At 47.1% G+C, this 23,456-nt stretch overlaps 1 protein-coding gene across 4 annotated transcripts in view; it reads left to right on the plus strand.

The window, feature by feature from the left end:
- Positions 1-23,456, plus strand: part of TULP4 (tubby like protein 4) — a 199,192-nt gene that overhangs the window by 114,418 nt on the left and 61,318 nt on the right. For all 4 annotated transcript variants that reach the window (XM_027551944.1, XM_027551945.1, XM_027551946.1 and 1 more), the window contains one exon: positions 17,967-18,095. In XM_027551944.1, the coding sequence (XP_027407745.1) occupies positions 17,967-18,095 (129 nt within the window). The remainder of the gene's footprint in view (positions 1-17,966; positions 18,096-23,456) is intronic.

The raw sequence follows: 23,456 nt of genomic DNA on the forward strand, positions 1-23,456 counted from the left end.
TTCTCCACATGTTGATTGTGTTTGCTCGTCAGATTCTTTCATGGGGGTGGTTCTGATAGCCCCCAGCTTTCATGACCTCAGCAGCTCCTAGCGCCCCGTGAAAGGTGGACCCTCTCCCCCAGGAGCTGTCAGCCAGCAGCCACGGGGAAGGCCTGGTGGGTGGCCTGAGTCCTGGTCGCCCTGGCCAGCTGGCGGGGAGGCTCAGTGACAGGCGGTCCTGGCACAAGCACGCAGGGCGGATGGGTCATCCCTGGACTCAGAGAAATGGACGCGTCCACTTGGACTGATAGGTACGCGCGGGGATTTTCACGTCGGGTTGGCTGTTCTTCTTTTGACTTTCTCCTGTTTCCTCAAAGCTTAGAAAGTTGTCTGTCTTCAGTGATGTGATGCCTGCACAGTCCTGCTCTACACTGGATGGCAGAGTGACGTGGGCGAGGGGTACACTGCTGGCTCTGGGCTCAGATGCCCGTATCTCACAGCGCAGCCCAGCCTCCGGCAGCTCCAATGCCTTGAGCAAGTCTTCCTCGGCCTCTGCCCTCTCTTCCCAGGATGGAGGAGACTGGATAGTCGGAGTCTTTCCTAGTGAAGTAAGCCTCAAGAGTCCAGCGAGGACATGCATGTAACACTGTCAGCACAGGGCCAGGCGGAGAGCCAGCCCTGGTGAAGCAGGCCGCCCTTACCGCCACCTCCCCTCCAGCCCTGCCGTCACACCCAGCCCGCTGCTGTCTTCCCTGTCGCCTTGCCCTCATGCTGACCTCGACACTTCTTATGTTCTTGGCAAAAAATTATCCTTATTTTTAGGCAGTTGAGTCAGATGATTAAGAAACATTGACAGAAAGCTTAACTCTGCATGCCTTCTTTGAAACAGGTTCAGTTTTACAAATCAGGTAGCTACTGTGATAATTAGTTTTGCTTTCTTTACATCAGATTCAGTGCTTTAAAAAGGTAGTGAAAGAGGTAAGGCATACAAAAGGCATTCACTGTTCTGAAATGGATCCTTTGAAAATATGCTAAAGGGAACAAATGAATGCAGCTTTTCTCATTTTATGTAATCTTTTATACACAGACTTATATAAATAATATATTTATTTTGGAAAAAAATATACAGCAGGAGGCATATAAAAACCTTCTGTTATCCCGTCTCCTAAAGGTACTTGTGGTATCTCCTTACAGACTGCTTTTTCAACACACATACACGTGCATTGTGATACAACTCAAGATCTTTCACTTCAATAGTCTAAGTGAGAGAGGTTTGTTTTCTGACTTGTTTTAACTTCCCTGCAAGAAATGTCCATGCCACTGTCCTAAGCCCTCATTTCCAGAATCCTGGAGTAAGCGGCCAAGCTGCCTTCTGTCTGTGACCCATGGTAGGACAGCTGGAGTGGGCAGGCTTCAGCTGCTTTATCTTTACAGGACATCAACCAGGGATTGAGAGAGTGGGCCGTGCTGGGATTAGCTGATGTAATTATGAAAAGCGAGACTGTGTTGGCTCTGTAAGAGGGATTTTCAACAATACAATGAACTTCAGGTGTTAGCTGACAGCCACGTGGAGAACAGCTGGAGGGAAGTTTAGCCGTGGTCCTGAGAGCACGGATGCTGTCCTAGGACAGCCTTAGAGAGATGTCTGCCTGCAGGGTGGGCTCCTGCCTCTGAGAGTAATGAGGCCGGAGCCAGAGGTGCCTCCCAGAGCCTGGGTTGGATCCCCGTGCTGGCATCCTGACTTGCCCAGGGACATGCAGGACTGCCCGTCTCCTTCACTTCAAATTAGATGTTTCCATTCATTGTCTCAGATAATCATGATGGTGTGATCACTGACCTAGAGCCAGACATCCTGGAATGTGAAGTCAAGTGGGCCTTAGAAAGCATCACTACGAACAAAGCTAGTGGAGGTGATGGAATTCCAGTTGAGCTATTCCAAATCCTGAAAGATGATGCTGTGAAAGTGCTGCTCAATATGCCAGCAAATTTGGAAAACTCAGCAGTGGCCACAGGACTGGAAAAGGTCAGTTTTTATTCCAATCCCAAAGAAAGGCAATGCCAAAGAATGCTCAAACTACCGCACAATTGCACTCATCTCACACGCTAGTAAAGTAATGTTCAAAATTCTCCAAACCAGGCTTCAGCAATATGTGAACCGTGAACTTCGTGATGTTCAAGCTGGTTTTAGAAAAGGCAGAGGAACCAGAGATCAAATTGCCAACATCTGCTAGATCATGGAAAAAGCAAGAGAGTTCCAGAAAAACATCTATTTCTGCTTTATTGACTATGCCAAAGCCTTTGACTGTGTGGATCACAATAAACTGTGGAAAATTCTGAAAGAGATGGGAATACCAGACCACCTGACCTGCCTCTTGAGAAATCTGTATGCAGGTCAGGAAGCAACAGTTAGAACTGGACATGGAACAACAGACTGGTTCCAGATAGGAAAAGGAGTATGTCAAGGCTGTATATCGTCACCCTGCTTATTTAACTTATATCATGAGAGTACATCATGAGAAACACTGGACTGGAAGAAGCACAAGCTGGAATGAAGATTGCCGGGAGAAATATCAATAACCTCAGATATGCAGATGACACCACCCTTATGGCAGAAAGTGAAGAGGAACTCAAAAGCCTCTTGATGAAAGTGAAAGAGGAGAGTGAAAAAGTTGGCTTAAAGCTCAACATTCAGAAAACAAAGATCATGGCATCAGGTCCCATCACTTCATGGGAAATAGATGGGGAAACAGTGCAAACAGTATCAGACTTAATTTTTCTGGGCTCCAAAATCACTGCAGATGGTGACTGCAGCCATGAAATTAAAAGACCCTTACTCCTTGGAAGGAAAGTTATGACCAACCTAGATAGCATATTCAAAAGCAGAGACATTACTTTGCCAACAAAGGTTCGTCTAGTCAAGGCTATGGTTTTTCCAGTGGTCATGTATGGATGTGAGAGTTGGACTGTGAAGAAGGCTGAGCGCCGAAGAATTGATGCTTTTGAACTGTGGTGTTGGAGAAGACTCTTGAGAGTCCCTTGGACTGCAAGGAGATCCAACCAGTCCATTCTGAAGGAGATCAGCCCTGGGATTCTTTGGAAGGAATGATGTTAAAGCTGAAACTCCAGTACTTTGGCCACCTCATGCAAAGAGTTCACTCATTGGAAAAGACTCTGATGCTGGGAGGGATTGGGGGCCGGAGGAGAAGGGGACGACAGAGAATGAGATGGCTGGATGGCATCACTGACTCGATGGACGTGAGTCTGAGTGAACTCCGGGAGTTGGTGATGGACAGGGAGGCCTGGCGTGCTCTGATTCATGGGGTCACAAAGAGTCGGATACGACTGAGCGACTGAACTGAACTGAACTGAATTCATTGGCTTAGGCCAATGAATTATCTACAAAACCTCGAACAGCTCTTCCTGGTTTCCCCCGGCCCTGCTCTCTCCATTGCCGTGGATGCTGGCACCGACACTGGAATCCCCATCAGCTCCCAACTCGCCCCCTCGGGTCTGAGGCGTAACCAGGAGACAAGCCCATGGGCTTTGGGACGTTCTTTGTGACTGCATTAAGATGTAGACCCCCTTGGCTAATGCGTGGCCTCGGCCCTTGTCCTCATCTGCAGAACCAGCTCACGGGGGGCCCACGTGGAGCTGTAATACTTCTTCTGTTAGGTTGGCAATCCTGTCCTCCTCGTTTATGGAGACTAGGTTTATTTTGTTGTATGAAATACACCGATGACCTCCTGCTTTTTCATATACCATGAAATTTTGAATGTTTTGAGTCAGAACGACGCTAGGCGTTGATGAGGGCAGATGGAGACCCAGAAAACTGTCCAGGTTAGGTTCGCGCCGGCCTGACTCCCTTGGCTCCAGCAGGCTAGTGGGTTGAGGAGGAGTAAGCGTCTCCTGTACCCATCTTCCGTTCTCAGCTGGGTCTCCTAACAAGAGAGAGACAAGCGCAAAGTCGGCACATTTGTTTAAGTGTTACATGAGATGAGAGCCATCGTGAGGAAATGAGCCATTAAGCCGTGCTTAATCCTGCGTGTCTGGGGCTGGCTTGATGAGGGGAAGGGTGGTGGGAACACGACATGACAGAAGGGCCTTGGCTCAGCGCAGGGAACTGGGGTGACCTAGCAAGGCCTTGTCTGTCCAGCCCTCTCATGTCCCTCCATCCTTGGAGATGCTGGCGCTCCATCCCTCAGGTTCAGGGAGGCCACCTCTGAAATGAGAATCTGAGGGGCTGCTTTGGGGGAGAAGGGTGAGGGCGGGTCAGAGTCCTTCGTGCTACTGCCATTTCTCAAGTTCCTTCCTTGTAAACTCTCCAGCATGCAGCATGTGCTGTGCATTGGGGGGATGTGTCCTGACCCTCATCTGGGTGATGACCATGCGGGTGTACCAGGTGCCCCAGCCGACAGCCGAGGTTCCCACCTCCCTCACTGGGCCCGCGGGCCAACCCTGGGGAGCCTGCAGTCTCTGGCCACTCTGATCTGTGAAGCCAGCGCATCACCCCTGGTAAATGCCACGTGGGGGAAAGGCTTCACCACTTCTCCATGCCAGGCTCACGGTGGGCAGGCTCCTCCTGTCTTGGATGTAGCTAACCACGTGGTGTGATTGCCCAGGCCTGGAGCTGGTGAAGTTCCCTCGTGGCTCAGTGGTACAGAATCCACCAGCCAGTGCAGTAGATGTGGGTTCAGTCCCTGGGTTGGGAAGATCCCCTGGAGAAGGAAATGGCAACCCACACCAGTATTCTTGCCTGGAGGATCCCATGGACAGAGGAGCCTGGTGGGCTACAGTCCATGGGGTCACAAAGAGTTGGACATGACTGAGCAACTGGCGCACTGACATATACACATACTTACGTGTTTAGTATCCATATATGTTTTATACACACATGGAAGCCATGTCCTGTCAGGTCTGTCTGGATCAGCCCTATACTTTTCTGGCTGGTGAAGACCCATTCTGACCGTAGGAAAAATGTCAGTCCTGCCATTTTCTTGTTTGTGCTTGTGCTGCATAATTAGTTTTATCTTCACCTTTGTTTTCCTTGGAAGTGTCCTTTCAAAGCTGGTCATCCTCTCTGTGAGGCTGGCTTAGTTACGCTGGGTGCACGCTGAACCCAGCCCTGGGCGTGTAGGGCCCGTACAGCTCCTGCTCCCCGCCGGGGCCCAGCCTGTCATATCTCAACTGGGTAACCTTTCCCAGTCTGGGAAAGGGGACCGCACTGTAGTTCATATATTAAATATTATTAATAACATTTTTGTTTGCCATCTCCCCGCACCCCACGGATTGCCTTGGGCACACCTGGGGCACCTGCGGCTGGGCTGCTGGGTCAGTGGGAGGTGGTTGTGGGGTTTGCCTGCCGAGCCCTGAGCCAGTCCTGAGACTCCATGGGAGTAACAAGGCCTCTGCCACGTGGTCAGGACCACAGCTCTCTTTGCCTCGTGCTGGCATGTTTTCCTTCCAAGGTGGGCCGTGTGCTCTTCTTCACTAGAGTCTTTGGTTGATGGTTTCTGTCCTCTTGAAAAATGACCTCATGTTCAAAATGGTCAGGAGTCAGCCATGTGACTGCAGTCTCCCTGGGGCTGTTGATCAGGCTTCCACTGGACAACAGGAATTTTCAGCCTTGTAAATGTGAAGACCCAGACTTCTCTTGACTTTGTGTAAAGTTTAACTGCAAATGGCCACCCTTTTACAATTCAATCCCTTGTTCTTACCAAAAATTTTACAAAGTGAATCTTACCTTTCCTATTTCTGCTGGAGAAATAAGTTCTGAACACATGCAGAGGCCCTCTCTCCCTGTTGCCTTCTCCCGTGTGTGTGTGTGTGTGTGTGTGTGTGTGTGTGTGTGTGTCTGTCTGTCTGTCTGTCTGTCTGCATGTATGTGTTTTCCTGCTGCTCAGGCCTCTCTCGAGTGCCCTTCCTGGAGCTCCTGGTAGGAGGTGCACCTGGAGCTGAAGCATTTTCCAGTCCCTGGGTGTCACCACTGCCCTGCCTTCAGGGCCCAGGTGAGCTCCCAAACCGGTTTGTGAGACTCTGCTGGTTGCCAAAAGCTCAACCCAGAATTTCTGATCACTTGGTCTTCGGCAGCCTGAGAATTTGCATTTACCCACAAATTCCCAGGTGGTTCTGTGCTGCTGAACCTGGGGCAGGACTTTGTGAGCCACTGACCAAGTTTCTCATCTTGGACACTTAGAGAGCATCTCTGGTTTGGTGCCCTCGAAGCAGAGTCTGAGATGGGGTCTGAGTCATTGCACGGGGATGATCCTTGTTGCTGCATGGGGGTTGGAACAGTTCACTGAAGGAGGGGCTCTCAGGGGAGATGGATGAGCGACGTGGGGTGAGTGGGGCCAAACTCGACGAGGGGTCCAGCTCCACTCCTGCAGCCAGAGACACAGGGTGAAGGGCTCAGATCGCCTCCGGGGCTGTGTGCTTTCTCCCTGCTGAGAGCTGGGTAGAGGGTGAACCTCGGACGCACCCATTTCGGGTGGGCTTTGGGAGACTGCCTAGCCGAGCTGATGGGAGGGAGCGAGGGGGTGCAGAGGATATGGTTCAGGCCCAGGGCAAGCAGGGGCCTGGGGGCTGGAAGGGAGGCGGGAGGCTGGGTTTTTACTGCTCACGAGAACACGGGTGGGATGTGACGCCCAGGCCACTCTCGGGGCTGAGGATTCCTCACCAGCATTAAAAACTGATGTGCTTCTTAATAGCAGCCACTACTGTGGATGCTGTTTGTGGGACTTGTCCCATCCAGGCCCTGGCCCCAGACTTGCATGCATCGTCTCTAAGAGGAAGGCAGGCAGTTCAGAGATAAAGACAGGCTTTGGGGTCTGACCGACCAGGGTCATTGCTGAGTCTGTCTCCACTTGCTAAGAGACTCGAGAGAAACTGATGAGCACCTCTAAACCGCAGTTTCCTCACCTTTGCAGTGAGGATGGTCCTCATTACCCATAGCGGGTTTGCGTGAGGATTAAGGGAGGTGACATGTGTGAAGAACTCAGGAGATGATGGCAAGTCTAGAACCGAACGGTGGTGACGCTTCTCTCCAGTTGCTCTTGCAGCAGTCCTGTTGGTCACGTGCTAACACCTCTGTTTACAGATTGAGCAAACCAAGGCTCAGCAGGTCATGCGACTCACCAGGGGCTGGCAAGGCATGTGCCCTGTTTTTGGTTAGCAGTACTCATGATGGAATAGAGTTGACTCTTGTTTTTACAGGGTAGTAAAACAGTGGCTGGATTCTTTGACCATTCACGTTGCCTTTGGTAATTCCCTTCACAAAGAATGTTATGTTTGCATCTGCCAACAGGCTCTAGAGATGTGTAGAATAATTGATCTTCAGCAAGATGGAAAATAGTTGAACTTTAGTAAATGGAAACATAGAACTAAATGCAAATACAGAGTTACTAACTAGGAATTTAGGTTTAAAAAGAACTGAAGGTACATTTCAGGGATTTCAGGCTGTTGACTGAGATCTAGTGGTAAGTTACACTGCAGAGGCACATATGCACAGAAAATGAAACACTGAGAAGTATTTTGAAGTGGAAATCTCAAGTGCCAAATATATTGGGGAATCTATAATTATAATTTTTTGTTTGTAGCTGGCAAAAAGCCCACCCCAATTTTCACTCTAAAAGGGAGTATTGGGCAGAAATCTCTTGCCTTTTGAAGGAATTCTAGATAATTAGTGTTTTTGCAGGGAATGCTAACAGTGCCCTGGCCCTGGGGGTTGGAGACACCTGAAAATGCCTTTCCTGCAGAGACCTGTGCTAACGAAGCCTCTGCATAGAGCATTCCTAGCACCTCACTGAGCCGGTGGCTGGACAGTTGCTTGCCTGCCCCCCAGTCCTGAGAGCTTCTCGAGCGTGTGAGCCAAGTGCCAGACTTGGCTGCCTCTCTAGCTCCAGCGTGTGTCTGGCGCAGGGCAAATCCTCAATAAATATATGAAGTGCCTCAGGCTCCTCCACTGTGTCCTATGCATTTTAATTGGGGTGTAAACCCAGTGTCATATCCCTATTAATGCTGCAGTCTGCCACCTCAGTATCTCTTGTAAATAATTGCATCGTTGAAAATGACTTAAATCCTCTTGGTAGTAGTTTTGTATGCAGTTATTAATGCCGAATTTCTATTCTAGCCTTTCAAAGTGTGAAAATCATACTTCAGTTTGAGAAGAAGCTCAGCAGGGCTTTTCACCCTCCTAAGCTATATTTTTTTGTGTATTTCTGTGCATTGTGTAACGTAAAAGAGTGATGGCATTTCATTTCCTCACAAGGAACCATTGGTGGGACAGAACGGTATTCTTGGCTGTGTGCTGCAGCAGGCAGGCAGCAGCTAAGGTCTCGGTAGGCCCCTCAGTGGAGAAGGGAACAGCTGCAGGTAGTGGCGGCTCAGGTGGACCTGTCGTTCAGACAGAGCTCGGTGAACGTGTGCTCACACTTTCATTCTTTGTGCACGTTCTGGGTCTTCGCGTGAAGTGTCTCCCACAACCCAAGAATTAAACGGAAGGTATCAGACAATGGCGAGTGCCAGAGCCGGAGCTGTGCTGGGCCCTTCCATTTGAAGGTGCTCCAAGGACCCCTGTGTGGTGGAGCCTTGGGCCGAGGGTGTGGGTGAGGCCTTACCAGCGTTCAGCAGGTAGTGAGCACTGCAGACTAGAGACTCATCCCACAGTCCAAAGCTCACCTGAGCCTGGGCTTCTCACTGAGCTCACTTAGAGTGCTGTCTTCTAACTTCTACTGTACGTTGGAGTCACCCTAGTAGGTGGAGACTGCACCTCCTCACTCTATTATTTTCTTTTTTTTTTTTTTTCAATGGATATGACTTCTTTATAGTTCTCTGTGACCATCTGGTTTTGTAGAAGTGTTTCAATCTGTACCACAATGTGGTTAAAATTAATCTTTCAAAAGCAGTGTGGTATTCAGGATGATTTTTAGGAGCCTGAGTCTTCATGCTGGCTCAGACAGAAGTCATGGGAAGGCTTTGGATAAAACTTGGATGTATGTTGTTGAACGAGAACGTTCCCTGACTTACTGAGAAAGTTGCAAAGGTTCCCAGGGATGCTCTGAGGACAAGTTAAATAGAATTCTTTTGTGCTGCCTTGAGCTTCAAAAGCACAAACATCGCCCAAAACCCAGTTCTGAGTTGACCTCCCACAGATGATTCATTGCTTCCATATGGTGTTATCTTCATAATAACTATGTCTCAGAAAAAGTTGAAATGCAACCAAATGTACAGTGAGATGCATCCAAGGATTTTCTAACAAGAGTATTTAAAATTCTGGTTTCCTTCCCTTAACTGCGAAGTCAGAGAAAGTTCAGTTAATTTTAATGTGACTGTGGTTTTCAGTACAAAACTGTACTGTTTTCCTTTCTATTTTCTCACAGACATCCATTCTTTACTTAATTTTTGTGATATAAATAATTTTGAAACAATAGCTATAGTCAGTGCTATCTGCTAACTGATTAAAAGAAAAAAAATGAGGCAGGGGGGAGGGATAATTTAAGAATTTGAAAGTAACATATACACACTACTATATATAAAATAGTAACCAACAAGGACCTACTATATAGCACAGGGAACTATACTCAATATCTTATAATGATCTATAAAGGAAAAGAATCTGAAAAAGAGCGTGTATGTGTATAATTGAATCACTTTGTTGTACACCTGAAGCTAATGCAACGTTGTAAGTGAAAGTGAAAGTTGCTCAATCGTGTCCGACTCTTATAGACCCCATGGACTATGTGCAGTCCATGGAATTCTCCAGGCCAGAATACTGGAGTGGGTAGCTGTTCCCTTCTCCAGGGGATCTTCCCAACCCAGAGATCGAACCCAGATCTCCTGTACTGCAGACAGATTCTTTACCAGCTGAGCCACAAGGGAAGCCCCAAAATACTGGAGTGGGTAGCCTATCCCTTTTCCAGCAGATCTTCCTGACCCAGGAATCAAACCCGGGTCTCTCGCATTGCAGGTAGATTTTTTACCAACTGACCTATCAGGGAAGCCCAACATTGTAAATCAACTGTATTTCAATAAAAAAGCAAAACTAAACACCAGTCTGTAATTCCATCCCTGAGTGCGCTACTTTTCCACTTGGAATCCATTCAGACAACAATCAGGCAGTATCCTCAGGCTGGGTCTGTGCCCCACACTGAGATACAGTGTGGGGTGGCTGAGCAGGAGGTGGGGAGCAGGTGCAGGTTAATTCGGGCGGGAAAAGCCCCCCGTGGGAGGCCAGCTCTGCTGTGGCTCTCACATGACACTGGTCCTCGTGTGCGTTCTGTGTCTCGAGGCCGAGTGGCCAGCAGTGGCTGGCTTGTGCCCTTGTGCGGCTGCCCGCTGAGAAAGTTGGAAAACTCACCCCTGTGGTGGGTCTCTCATCTAACTGGAGGCTGAGTCAGTTCCCGGATCCCTGAGGACCCCTCTGGTGGGACAGACCTTCGGGAGGACCCTGAGGGACTCTATGAAGATGAGTCAGTGGTGTGTTGGGGGAGGACTCCTGTCACTTTCCTGAGTAAGTCCTGGCTGGTTAACACGAACTTTTTACCAAGGAGCTGCTCTTCCCAGGCACCTGGGTCTTGTGATGTGGGGACAGACAGCAGAAGCAGCCCGTGAGTTTGTGGTTCAGTTTAAGTACAAAATAGAGGAATAGGAAATTATTTGAAGGCAAGGTAATAATGTGTGCAGAGATTATGACAGGAAATGGAGTTGGGAGGTTGGGAGTTGGGAGGTTTCTCACATCCCAACTAGTTGGGAGGTGATGTGAGAAACTTGCTGTTAGAAAGAGGAGGGTGAATGCACATTTATTTGGATTAAGATGTCATGCTGGTCTGTTCGCCAGGGAACAGGAGATACGAATCTCAAGGAATGTGCGCCAAATAGTTAAGACAGCATTTCAAGAAATGTTCATTTTCTATTTATATACTTCGGTAATGTTTGAGTTTTACTTAGTGTATGTTTCCATGATTAGAAAAAAGATTAAAAAGGAAAAATACATATGAGTTTTGACCAAAATGTTGATATTTTAACTTATGGCTGGTGGTCAGGTAATACCCAGGTCCTAATGGGCAGCTCAGGTCTCATGGAGACTTGCTGGCCCGTGGTTAAGTGTTCCGTCTGTTTCAGGCCAAGAGCTGTTTCTCAGAAGGAGAGTTGTTGTCTGTGGAGGATGGCAGGGCTGTGCTCCAAACCCCGAGGCCTGCAATGAGATTCTTCCACCAAAGGCTCCAGGCAGCATCCCTTTCTGACACTGATGCTTTGGGTACCACAGGATCTGCTGGATCATGTGACCTGGGGCACAGAGCAGGTCACACGGTGGCCTGATCCATGAGGAGCTCTCTCTTCTTCTGGACCCCACTCAAAATCAGCAGCTTTTGGGGTTACTAGGTAAACAGGCCAGATTGTCACACCCAAATTAGGGACATGTAGCCTCCAAAATCCAAAGGGGCACAGTGAACTTGACACATAAAATTAACTGTCACTATACATAGAGACTCGGTTTTTATGTAACTTTTTTTTTTAATTTATTTTATTTTTTAACTTTACAATATTGTATTGGTTTTGCCATATATCAACATGAATCTACCACAGGTGTACACATGTTCCCCATCCTGAATCCTCCTCCCTCCTCCCTCCCCATACCATCCCTCTGGGTCGTCCCAGTGCACCAGCCCCAAGCATCCTGTATCCTGCATCAAACCTGGACTGGCTATTCGTTTCATATATGATATTATACATGTTTCAATGCCATTCTCCCAAATCATCCCACCCTCTCCCTCTCCCACAGAGTCCAAAAGACTGTTCTATACATCTGCGTCTCTTTTGCTGTCTCACATACAAGGTTATTGTTACCGTCTTTCTAAATTCCATATATATGCGTTAGTATATTGTATTGGTGTTTTTCTTTCTGGCCTTCTTCACTCTGTATAATAGGCTCCAGTTTCATCCACCTCATTAGAACTGATTCAAATGTATTCTTTTTAATGGCTGAGTAATACTCCATTGTGTATATGTACCACAGCTTTCTTATCCATTCATCTGCTGCTGGACATCTAGGTTGCTTCCATGTCCTGGCTGTTATAAACAGTGCTGCGATGAACATTGGGGTACACATGTCTCAATTCTGGTTTCCTCAGTGTGTATACCCAGCAGTGGGATTGCTGGGTCATAAGGCAGTTCTATTTGTAACTCTTGAACTAATTACTTAAAATGCAACATCACTCATGTTTTAAAAATCATAAGCAAGAACTTAGGAAGAAACTTGTATTTCATGTCAGACTCTGAATCGAGTTATGATAACGTATTTGCTCAGCTGCACTTCCTCCCATCAATTACGCACCCTCCTACCAGGTGGTATGTCTGATCCATGTGCCAGATTTTTTTTCTTGGGTGGTAAATATACCAGTATTTAAGTTTTATAGGATACTGCACCTAGGAGTAGGTATGCCGTATTTGTTTAGTACTTGTCCAAATAGAATTCAGTGTCAAAGTATTAGAGCTGGAAGGATCTTCAGAAATGGTCTAGGCTGACTTCCTTTTTCAGACACAATGAAGCTGCAGGGTGTTAGAGAGCAGACTGCCACTCGGGTTTTCTGTGGTCAGTGAGAAGCTTCCTGGTTCCGGCTGTGTCCTGCTCTCCGGAGCTGAGAGGCCTGCTGTTGGCTGGGGTCAGCGTCAGCCTGTCGGGGGGTGAGCTGAGGTTCTGTCTTCAGTTGGTAGCCTGGCCGTGTGCCTGGAGCAGTGCTGTTTCCTGACCGAATGCTCGGTGTGCTGGACTGAGAGATAGGGATTTTAAAGAGCAAGATGCTGAGAATCCAGCTGTCTTAGCTTCTCTGAGAGCTGGAGAGGAACATCTTGAAAATTAATCTACTAGGTTAAGTGTATTATAAATCACTAAAGTACACACCTGGTTGACAAAGAGTATTAATAATATGTAATATATAAAACTTTAATTCAAATAGCCAAGTTAACTACTTTAATAATTGAATTTCCCTTTGGCAAATTTAGTGGCAGTTTATCACTTGGTAGATGCTTAAGAGCTTAAATCAACCTTTTTTTTTTTTTTTTGAGGCGGTAACATCACTAATGCTAAGGCCATATTTAACTTTGATTTGTCATCTCAGAGTTGGATGGATAGTAATATGGAGGTCCCCTAGTTGTAGTCCCCCTGCCCCACCCCGGTTAGATGAGTTGCTCCTAGGTACCCTTGGCAGTTGGCTGTCCCGCCTCTTGTTTCCAGCGTTCCAGGTTCCTTTTGAAGACAGCCCCTTCCACGGATAGGCAGTGCTCCTGCTCCTTGTTAGAAAGTTCTCTTTCACGTACTTCTCATGGACTTCTCATCATTTGTGCTTATGTCTCCTGATTCTGCCCCAAGATTGTTTTTCTAGTTTTCTCAACATTAAAAAAATTATTTATTTTTTATTGATCATTTTTGGCTGTGCTGGGTCTTTGTTGCCGCACGGGATTTCCCTAGTTGTGGCGAGCATGGCCTACTCTCTAGTTGCGATGTGCAAGCTTCTCATTGCAATGGCTTCTCCTGTTGCAGAGCATGGGCTCTAGGGCACTGGGGCCTCAGTAGTTGTGGCAGATGGGCTTGGTTGCTCCACGGAGTGTGGGATCTTCCCAACCGAGGGATCGAACCCGTGTCTTCAGCATTGATTGGCAGGCGGATTCTTTACCACTGGGCCAGCAGGGAAGCCCTTCTGAACAATTTTTTATAGCTCATTTTGGATGGTCAAAAGTTCTAGACTAGATATTTCAGCATTCTAATTTTTAAAAAATCAAGTATTCACAAATACCATCGTTTTCCTAGCATGAATCAGTATTCCCCCAAAATAGGCTCCTAAAATGATTATGCCTGACTTCATTTTGTAATTAGGAAGACACAAAGAACCAGGGATGAGTGTGCCTGGTTCCGAGCCTTTCTCTGCCTCCCGCCAGTTGGGTGCTGTGGGCAAGGGAACCTCCCTGAACCTGTTTCCTTTTCTATAAAGTGAAGACGAGAATGCCCGCTCCAGGTACCAGGCTGTTTTGAGAATCAGATGTTTTTGTAGTCTGTCTATGTTCTTCCAGATATAGGAGGTTAACTCCCTTGCTTTAGAATGGAACATTTGGAATCATCAGTTCAGTCACTCAGTCGAGTCCAGCTCTTTGTGACCCCGTGGACTGCAGCACGCCAGGCCTCCCTGTCCATCACCAACTCCTGGAGCTTGCTCAGACTCATGTCCATCGAGTTAGTGATGCCATCCAACCATCTCATCCTCTGTCTTCCCCTTCTCCTCCTGCCTTCACTCTTTCCCAGCATCAGCGTCTTATTTTCTAATGAGTCCGTTCTTTGCATCAGGTGGCCAAAGTATTAGAGCTTCAGCATCAGTCTTTCCAGTGAATATTCAGGACTGATTTCCCTTAGGATTGACTGGTTTGATCTCCTTGCTATCCAAGGGACTCTCAAGAGTCTTCTCTAGCATGACAATTCAAAAGCATCAGTTTTTCTACCAACACTATTTGAAGGGTTCCTGTCTCAAAAGATGAACATCCTTGAGGTGGATTAGCTGACACTAGGGCTTTGTTCTGTCTAAAAATAGTGCCAGGAATAGAAGGTGAAGTGACTTATTGAGGGCATTACAGAACAGCCCAACGAGGCCTTCTACAGACCTGCATTGCATTTTTACTGTGAATTTCTCTGCCTTTAATATTCCTCCATAAGTATTTATTGATAAGAATAACTATAAAACAATAGAAATCTTATTTTGGCAGGCTAGCTTTTTGGGGGAATAATCAAAGACCTAAGTCAAAACTTGACTTACATTCTGTCTGTTCAGTAGAATGCACGCTTCACCTAACATCCTTAATGCTGGAGCTCTTTTGTGCCCAAAGCAAAGAGGAGCCCCATCTTCTTCTAAGAGGGAAGGAAGGCTCTGCCGTGGAACGCTCTGGGCTCTGCTCAGCGCCCTGCCGTGTGATCTGGGCGACTGAGAACCCAGCTGGCCCCGCTCGCTCGGCAATTCCTCAGCACTCTGGTATGTCCTGACTCTGCCAGGCAGACTGGAGGGATTGGGAGAACAGGAAATAAGCTGCCGGGAGATAAGACGGACGGCTCAGAATCACAGACGAGAGAGGAAATGAGAAAACTAACCCAGGGAAACAACACTGCCTTTGAAAACTTTATTTTTAAACCAAGAGTCACTGGAAAGATTTCTCTTAATTTAGGGGAGCAACCACCTATATTCCATTACACCAGTTACACTCCCAGCAAAGTAGTGTGTGGATGGGGGCTGCATTCTGTTAACTGCTGAGTCTCAACTCATCCGGAATTACGAAAAGATGAAGTCGAGTCTGTGAATTTTTGTTTGTCCAACAACCACTAGTGTTACCACAAGACCAAGACATTTTTAATGTTAGAAATAATTGTAAAATATTTTTTTTTACCTCTGCTCTTTTGTGTCCATGTCATGCTGTGACTATGCAGGCTGTTCTCAAGGAGAGGTTTTACTGATGATGATAACTACATATGCAACCGTATGTGGCAATGCATGTTAAAGGAAAAAGGCAGAAGTATAGAAAATGTGACTCGCCTCTGTTTTCTGAATGATGATGCCTTGTCATCAAAATACTATTCTGTAAGGAAGACTATCAGAGAAGGCAATGGCACCCCACTCCAGTGCTCTTGCCTGGAAAATCCCATGGACGGAGGAGCCTGGTGGGCTGCAGTCCATGGGGTCGCACAGAGTCGGACACGACTGAGCGACTTCACTTTCACTTTTCACTTTTCACGCATTGGAGAAGGAAATGGCAACCCACTCCAGTGTTCTTGCCTGGAGAATCCCGGGGACGGTGGAGCCTGGTGGGCTGCCGTCTATGGGGTCACACAGAGTCGGACACAACTGAAGTGACTTAGCAGCAGCAGCAGCAGCAGCAGCAAGGAAGACTATAGTAGACGAATGTTTACCGTATTTAACTTAAATAGTTTAAAAGCGATCACATTCTTATTAGTCACACTGGTCCTCCCGTCACTGTTCTGAAATGCACGAGTGGCTGTGGGCTTGGATGGTGAGCGTGTCTCGGGGACCAGATTGTGGCACACTGTGGTGAGCACTGCTCGGGCCAGGCACCACTGGGTCTGAAAGAAGTTTATGAAGTTGGCTGCTTGGAAATTCTAAATTTTATGACACATTTGATACGTTTAAAGACACTTAAGAATTGGATCAGTAATTTAAATACAGAATTTTAAAAATTAGAACAAATTAAAAGTGGAAGTCTTAGTCTCTCAGTCGTGTCTGACTCTTTGTGGCCCAGGGGACTGTATAGCCCACCAGGCTCCTCTGTCCATGGAATTTCCCAGGCAAGAGTACTGGAACAATTTGCCATTTCCTTCTCCCGGGGTTCTTCTCGACCCAGGGATCCAGTTGCAGGCAGATTCTTTACTGCTGAGCCACCAGGGAAGCCCCTTTAGAAACTAGACTTTAAGATAATGGGTCTGGATTTGTTGCTCCTCACCATCCACCTCCTGTCTGTCATATGTTCCCAGCTCTGCATATAGAGCAGGATGTGACGTCTGTTCAGTGAACTGAACTCCACACGGACCAGGATTTCTTAACTTCTACCTTCGCAACCTAACAGTTGGTAATAGGCAGTCAGTCAGTATTATTGGCTGTTGTTAAAATGCCTTTGGGAGTTGAAAATAACCTACTTGCAATAGTTTTCAGCCACTGTTCAAACCTATAGCCGAATGAGACTCATAACTTACATGGGGCTGTTTGGCACGCTCGCGGCATTCCTGCACATCAGTGTTCAGAGGCAAGGGTGCCTCCACCCATCCCTCAGGTGGCCAGGGCTCCATGTCGGAGGGAGCCTGGATCCGTGGGCACAGGAGTTGGGGGGTGGGCGGTGAGGGCAGCACCTGCCAAGCTGCAAACAGAGCGAGGCAGGCAGTCCTGGCAGAGGGACAAAGTCAGATGGGCCAGTGGCAGGCAGTGGGCAGTGCCTGCATCCATGGAGAGCTTGTATCCGTTTGGCATGGGGGCCACTGACTAGGTTAGATTGGCTGATGATGGCCAGGTCTCAGAAGATTGCAGCCTTTCAGCTCTCTATGCAGAGTTTTAAAAAAGAGCTGAATGAATGAAATCTCAGTCACCAGCACGGGCGGGTCAGGCCACACTCTGGAACCTGCCCCCAGTGACCCCAGGTGCTGGTTTTGTGTCTTCTTGTGACCATTTGATAGCCCCGTGTCCTTGCAGGTTTCACTGGGCTCTGTGAGGGCCAATGCCACCAACCACCTAGCAGGGTCCACCTTTAGCTGAGGGAGTGATAGTTGAGAAAGATGAAAATGATTTGTCCAGATTCAGAAGTTATCAAATTTAAAAATTAAGTTCTTACATGCATCAGTTTTGAAGTTGATTATTTCTTCATCTTTTCTCTGTGATAAATCACAAGCAACTTATTTCTGCTGTGTATTTTTTTCCAAATTGGCATGTTTAGATGCTGAACTATTTGGAAATAAGGTAGTCTTGGAAAAGACATAGAAAGTTTCACTTAGGGGAAAAAATGAGATTAAATAGGTCCCACCTTTTCTTTTTTCCTATGCTAAATAAAGAGCCTCCGATTCAGATACACAATGAATTTTGAGAAAATTGCTTTCCCACCACACGGGACCATCAGAGGAGCAATCCTGGTGCTGCGGGAGGCCGGGCGGGTACAGGCAGGCCCTGGCTTGCTCTCTGTTTTCATGGTGGTGGCCGTTTTTCGTGCTGGAGTTTATTATGGTTTGCTCAGATGCCCACTGTTTGTCAGAAGTCTTGACACGTGGGCCAGTCCCTGAGACACATCCATCCTTCCCTCTGCTGATCTGCCCCCCAGCCCTCTCCTCCCTCCTGCCGTCCTCCTTGAATCCTTTCTTTGACCGCACTTTCTCTTTAGTTCTGGGTCTGATAACTTTGTAAATGGCTTCCTTGCCCACGGGCTCCTTCCCTGCAGTAAATGTCTTCCTGGTCGTCTTCCAGGTTGTGCTGGTGAGGTGGAACGAGCCGTACCAGAAGCTGGCCACATGCGACGCGGATGGCGGGATATTCGTATGGATCCAGTACGAGGGCCGGTGGTCTGTGGAGCTGGTCAATGACCGAGGTGCCCAGGTGAGCAGCGGGAGGCACCTTGGGGCTGGACAGAGGCGGGTGAGTGAAGCCAGGGCCTGCTCCTCGAGCTTCCTCTGGAGGGGAAGGACGGCGCCTCCGTCTCTTCCAGCCTGCGGCTGTCGTGAGAATCTCCACGTTCTGAGCTTCAGTTGAGTCTGCGAAGTCGTTTTGCACCATCAGTGTTGTGCTTCCCTGTTGACTCGAACCCTCTGCAGTGCTCCTGGCACGGGCGTCTCTGCGCCCCTGCAAAGGTGTTTCCCCACGTTGTCATGTTCCACGTGCTCTCGTGGGGAACTCCGCGTGCCGTTCTCAGCACCTGCTCCTCAGGCCGAGTTTCAGCCCTCGCTCTGTCGGGTTCCAGTTAGGGGGGCCACCTGTGGTCGGCGCTTAGCCCCTCCTTTCCGGTGCCAGTTTGTCTCCGCTTTGTGGGGAACCACTGCTCCTGGGATATCCGCCGAGCTGTGCTGCTTTAAACCCCTTGGTGTGTTCCGGTGGCTGATGGCGCCACCCTGGCTCTTTCTCCTCGGGAGCACGGCTGCATGGAGCTCCCGTCCCAGGTGCATAATGACTCGGGTCCCACCCGAGGATTTGCCAGGCCAGAGTCCTCACAGGACCTTATTGACGAGGGGTTTCTTAGACTGTTTGACTCTGTAGGGATAGTCTTCACAACTGCCTGTACATTTCCAAGGAAACAAATTCTTACCATCTCTCCTCCCAGCTGTTGCTTAAATAAGCTACGAGCTCACCAACTTTGAGAGATTCAGACTGGTGAAGTGACAGAAAATTGCAGGGAATGAACCTGTTATCAGCAGTTACTGTTAGGCTGAGAAACTTCGTAGATACCATCACAGGAGGCAAACCTACTTCCCAGTAAAAGCACAATGTTCTGTTTTTGTGAGTTTATTTAGTTGGTAAGGTCAGTGTACTAATTTTGACGGGATCTAAGAAGGCCTTATCAGTTTCCTATATCCCCCTGTGAGAGAAAGAAGGAAGAGATGGCACCCACCCTGTGCCTGCTAACTCACCTGAAATAGAGCCACAAATGTGGAGACCTCCATGCCCTGAGAAGTTCACGTCACCAGAAGGTAGACCTGTGGTCACGAGTGTGAGCTCTGGAGTCAGCCTCTCAGTCATGACTCCTTGTAGGAGACACTTCACTTCTGTACCTCAGTTTCCTCTTCTGTATACTTGGGACTGTAACAGTATCTGCCTCCAGGGATAACTAGGAGGACTGTGCTCAGTCGCTCAGTCATGTCCGACTCTTTGCGACCCGATGACTGTAGCCCGCCAGGCTCTTCTGTCCATGGGTTTATCCAGGCAAGAATACTGGAGTGGGTTGCCATGCCCTCCTCCAGGGGATCTTCCCAACCCAGGAATTAAACCCACGTCTCCCACATTGCAGGTGGCTTTACCAACTGAGCTACCAGGGAAGCCCAAGAATACTGAAGTGGGTAGCCTATCTCTTCTCCAGGGGATCTTCCCGATCCAGGAATTGAACTGGGGTCTCCTGCATTACAGGCAGATTCTTTACCAACTGAGCTACCAGGGACACCCTACTCAGAGGATTACATAGGATTAAATACAGAAAATGTTTTGACACCATCTGGATGTGGTGGTTGACCCCATGAGTTGGGATGGTGCCTGAAGCATTGTGAGGTGCTGACACCCAAAGACCTCAACCCCAGGGTGTACCTGCCCTTAAACAGTCACCAGGAAGTCATCACCAGAGACCAGCTTCAGGCCTTGAAGCAGCAACTGTTGACGGCTTTCTATCCAGTGCAGATTTCTCTGAACTTGCCCATGAAGGTCTCTAGAGTGCTGTTGTTCTCCCATCCATTGAAGTGTGAACTCTTTCCCTAGAAGGGCCCAGCGATTGCCTTGGCCAACACAAGGTCTTCAAAGCACTACTCAGAGAAAGGCAGCAAGGGGGACCTCGGGGTGTCACTTGGTGCTGGCCTTCCCTCAGTCTCCACAGGAACCCTGCTGGGCAGATGTTACTCTGAGTTAACAAAGAAAAGGACTCAGGCCACTCAGGCCACCCGGGGAAGTTTTTGAACCCAGGGTTGACTCCAAATCTCTGTCTTGTTCCCAGACGATAAACTGTTTTCTCTTTAGCAGAAACGCACGTGCTCATAGTATGTACATAGAGCTCAGGCTTCACCACCATCAGCCCCAGGGTGCTGCCGAACTGTGTCCTAGTGATGAGGAGCGAGGCTTCTGCCTTCTCTGGTGGTAGCTGTGTGATCTCTGCCCCCACGTCGTCCCTTGGCTTTTCTTTTCATTGAGAGTTCGCTACAGAAAAAGGGTTTTAGAAATGAGAGAGGATGACTTCAGAGCTGGAGGTGAATGGGCTTCCATGGACCAGAGAACATCTAGAAGCAGCTAGAATCTCACAAAAGCCTGTGCCCTTCAGGTTGATCCAAAGTAACCACTGTATCTTGTGATCTGATCCAGATTTTTATATAGTTTTGCTCTTGGGCCTTCTGATTCTGCAAACCTCAGAACCCACTGAGCAAGTATGGTTAAGCGCTTGCATTTGGGGGAGTTTCAGTTGCTTTTAATTCTGTTGGGGCCACGTCTTGTCTGAGAAGCATCACGCTCCGATGACAATGACTCACTGGTGGAGGGAGCAAAGGGCTGTGCGCTGGCAGCAGTGTCTGCGGGGAGGAGGCCCGTCCTTGAAGTCTGGCCAGAGAGCCGTGAGACTCTGGAGAAGAAATGACAGGTGATCTTTGTTATGTAGTGTGCCTTTCATTGTCATGAAGTAACCAAACATTTGGCAGAAGCCAAGTGAAGCTTCATCACTCCTTTTTTCAGGAAACGATTGTGAGTCCTTTATTTCAGAAATGAGTCTGGAGGCGTTGCCTGCATTATGTTATAGCATTAGTCACAGGCCGGCTGTGCCAGGCACAGGTCTCGGGCTGACTGAGGAAAGGCTGCCTTGGGCAGGGGCTGTCAGGCTGCTCGCTTTCATCAGGGCAGGAATGCAGCAGCCTCTGCCTCAGAAAGACTGGCAAAGAAGGGCTTTCTGCTTGTTTCCATTAGAGCATGGGGAACTCCTTTCCCCTGGTTCTGTTTTCCCAGTTTTGATATAGACTTATCACTCTGTGCTGACCTAATTTAATACTCCCAATTAGTTTCTATAAACATTCTGCTGCTGCTGCTGCTGCTGCTGCTGCTAAGTCGCTTCAGTCGTGTCCGATTCTGTGTGACCCCATAGATGGCAGCCCACCTGGCTCTCCCGTCCCTGGAATTCTCCAGGCAAGAACACTGGAGTGGGTTGCCATTTCCTTCTCCAATGCATGAAAGTGAAAAGTGAAAGTGAAGTCACTCAGTCATGTCCGACTCCTAGCAACCCCATGGACTGCAGCCCACCAGGCCCCTCCGTCCATGGGATTTTCCAGGCAAGAGTACTGGAGTGGGTTGCGATTGCCTTCTCCGATAAACATTCTGTATTACCAATTTTTTGTGATTGTAACATTGCTGGTATCTCAGAGAAGCGACTTATCACTGGCTATATGTTTTAGCCTCTAGTAAGAAACTGCTCCTTTTATACAAAGATAAATGAGTTAAACCGCATGTAAATAAGTAGTGTTATCATTGCAAAATGAAAGGACTTCTAAATTTTATTGCAGAATTAATGTGTTGTCTGTCAAAAATCTTTTTGGTCCTTAAGAAAAACTAAATAATTTAATTGGTTGGAACATAAGGACGGAGAAACCAAAATTCCGAGTTTTCCTAAGCAAACAGCATTTTTTCAGTAACTTCAGATGAGCAGTCGAGAAGTTATCTCACACAGTTCTGCCATGGTCGTAATGGAAACATGCTGGTTGCTGATAACCTATAACTCCGTCTGGGGAAACAGCAAAAAGTTCATGTCCTTTTTTGTGTTTGTTCATTTATTTTATTATTATCTGAAATGTGATAAATCTAGTAGTGCTACAAATTTTAAAGGAGGTGAACATTTCCAAGTATAAGCAACAGGGAAAATCATAGATACCAATTTCTTTTTAGGTTAAAAAAGATATAAAAGGTAATACAAATGGCTTCCCTGGTAGCTCAGATGGTAAAGAATCTGCCTGCAATGCAGGAGACATGGGTTTGATCTCTGGGTCAGGAAGATCCCCTGGAGAAGGAAATGGCAACCCACTCCAATCTTCTTGCCTGGAAAACCCCATGGACAGAGAAGTCTGGTGGGCTACAGTCCATGGGGTCACAAAGAGTCAGACACGACTGAGCGACTAACGCACACACAAACTGAAAAAGTAAATTCAGGTGATAGAAACAGGATCAAAATACCACTAATTAGAATAAATGTAAATGGACTGACTTCACCAATCAAGATGATGCTTGACTGATTGCATTTTTAAAAACATAGCCATGTCTTTATTAAGAGTCATACCTGAACCTTGACGTGTACAAGTTTAAAAGGATGAAAAAATATATTAAGCATGTATCCAGAAAAAAAAAGCTGGGATAGCAAATACTACCTTCAGATAAGATAGACTTAAAGATAGAAAGTAATGTTTAGTTTGTAGAGTGCTACCACATAATGATAAAAGGTGTAGTTTACTAAGATGATATTTTAAATATATATGTACTTAATAATAATATCAAAACTCATGAAGGAAATTGATAGAACTGAAAGTAAAGATTGATAAATTCATTGATATACTGAGAGGTTTCAACAACAAAAGGAATCAGCAAAGGTTTAGAAAATCTGAGCAACACAGTTAACAAGCTTGACCTAATGGACATTTTTAGTTTCTGAATTCACCAATTAGAGAACCAAGGATCATTTGAATGTTTACAAAAATTGATCATGTTCTAAGGTTTCACAGATTTTTTCTTTGAAGGGGCAGATAGTACATATTTTAGGCTTTGTGGACTAGGAATCACACTTTAGGATGTTATATAAGTACTGTATAACAAGAAAGGAAACCAGAAAAGTTTCTGTTGATAAAATTAAAAGCTTGTTTATGAATGCTAAAATTTGAATTTTATATAATTTTGCATATAACAAAATAGTCTTCTCTTAATTTTTTTCCCTGATCCTTTAAAACTATAGTTTTTGGACTGTTCAAAAACAGGTGGCAGGGCAGATTTGGCCCACTGGCCATAGTTTGCCACCCTGGATTTTAGGATGTTAATAAAACAAAAACAGATTTTGATTGGTAGGTGTCATGATTACAGACTGTAATTTCTGAATGGGTTAGAAGTTAATAACAAAAACATAAGAAATTGCTGGGAATTCCTTGGTGGTCCAGTGGTTAGAACTCAGTGCTTTCACTGCCTGGGCCCAGGTTCAATCCCCCAAAATTTGTTCTTTGGAAACAAATCAATGAAACTGATAAATTGCTG

This window comes from Bos indicus x Bos taurus, chromosome 9 (genome assembly GCF_003369695.1).
Source record: "Bos indicus x Bos taurus breed Angus x Brahman F1 hybrid chromosome 9, Bos_hybrid_MaternalHap_v2.0, whole genome shotgun sequence".
Lineage (NCBI taxonomy): Eukaryota > Metazoa > Chordata > Mammalia > Artiodactyla > Bovidae > Bos > Bos indicus x Bos taurus.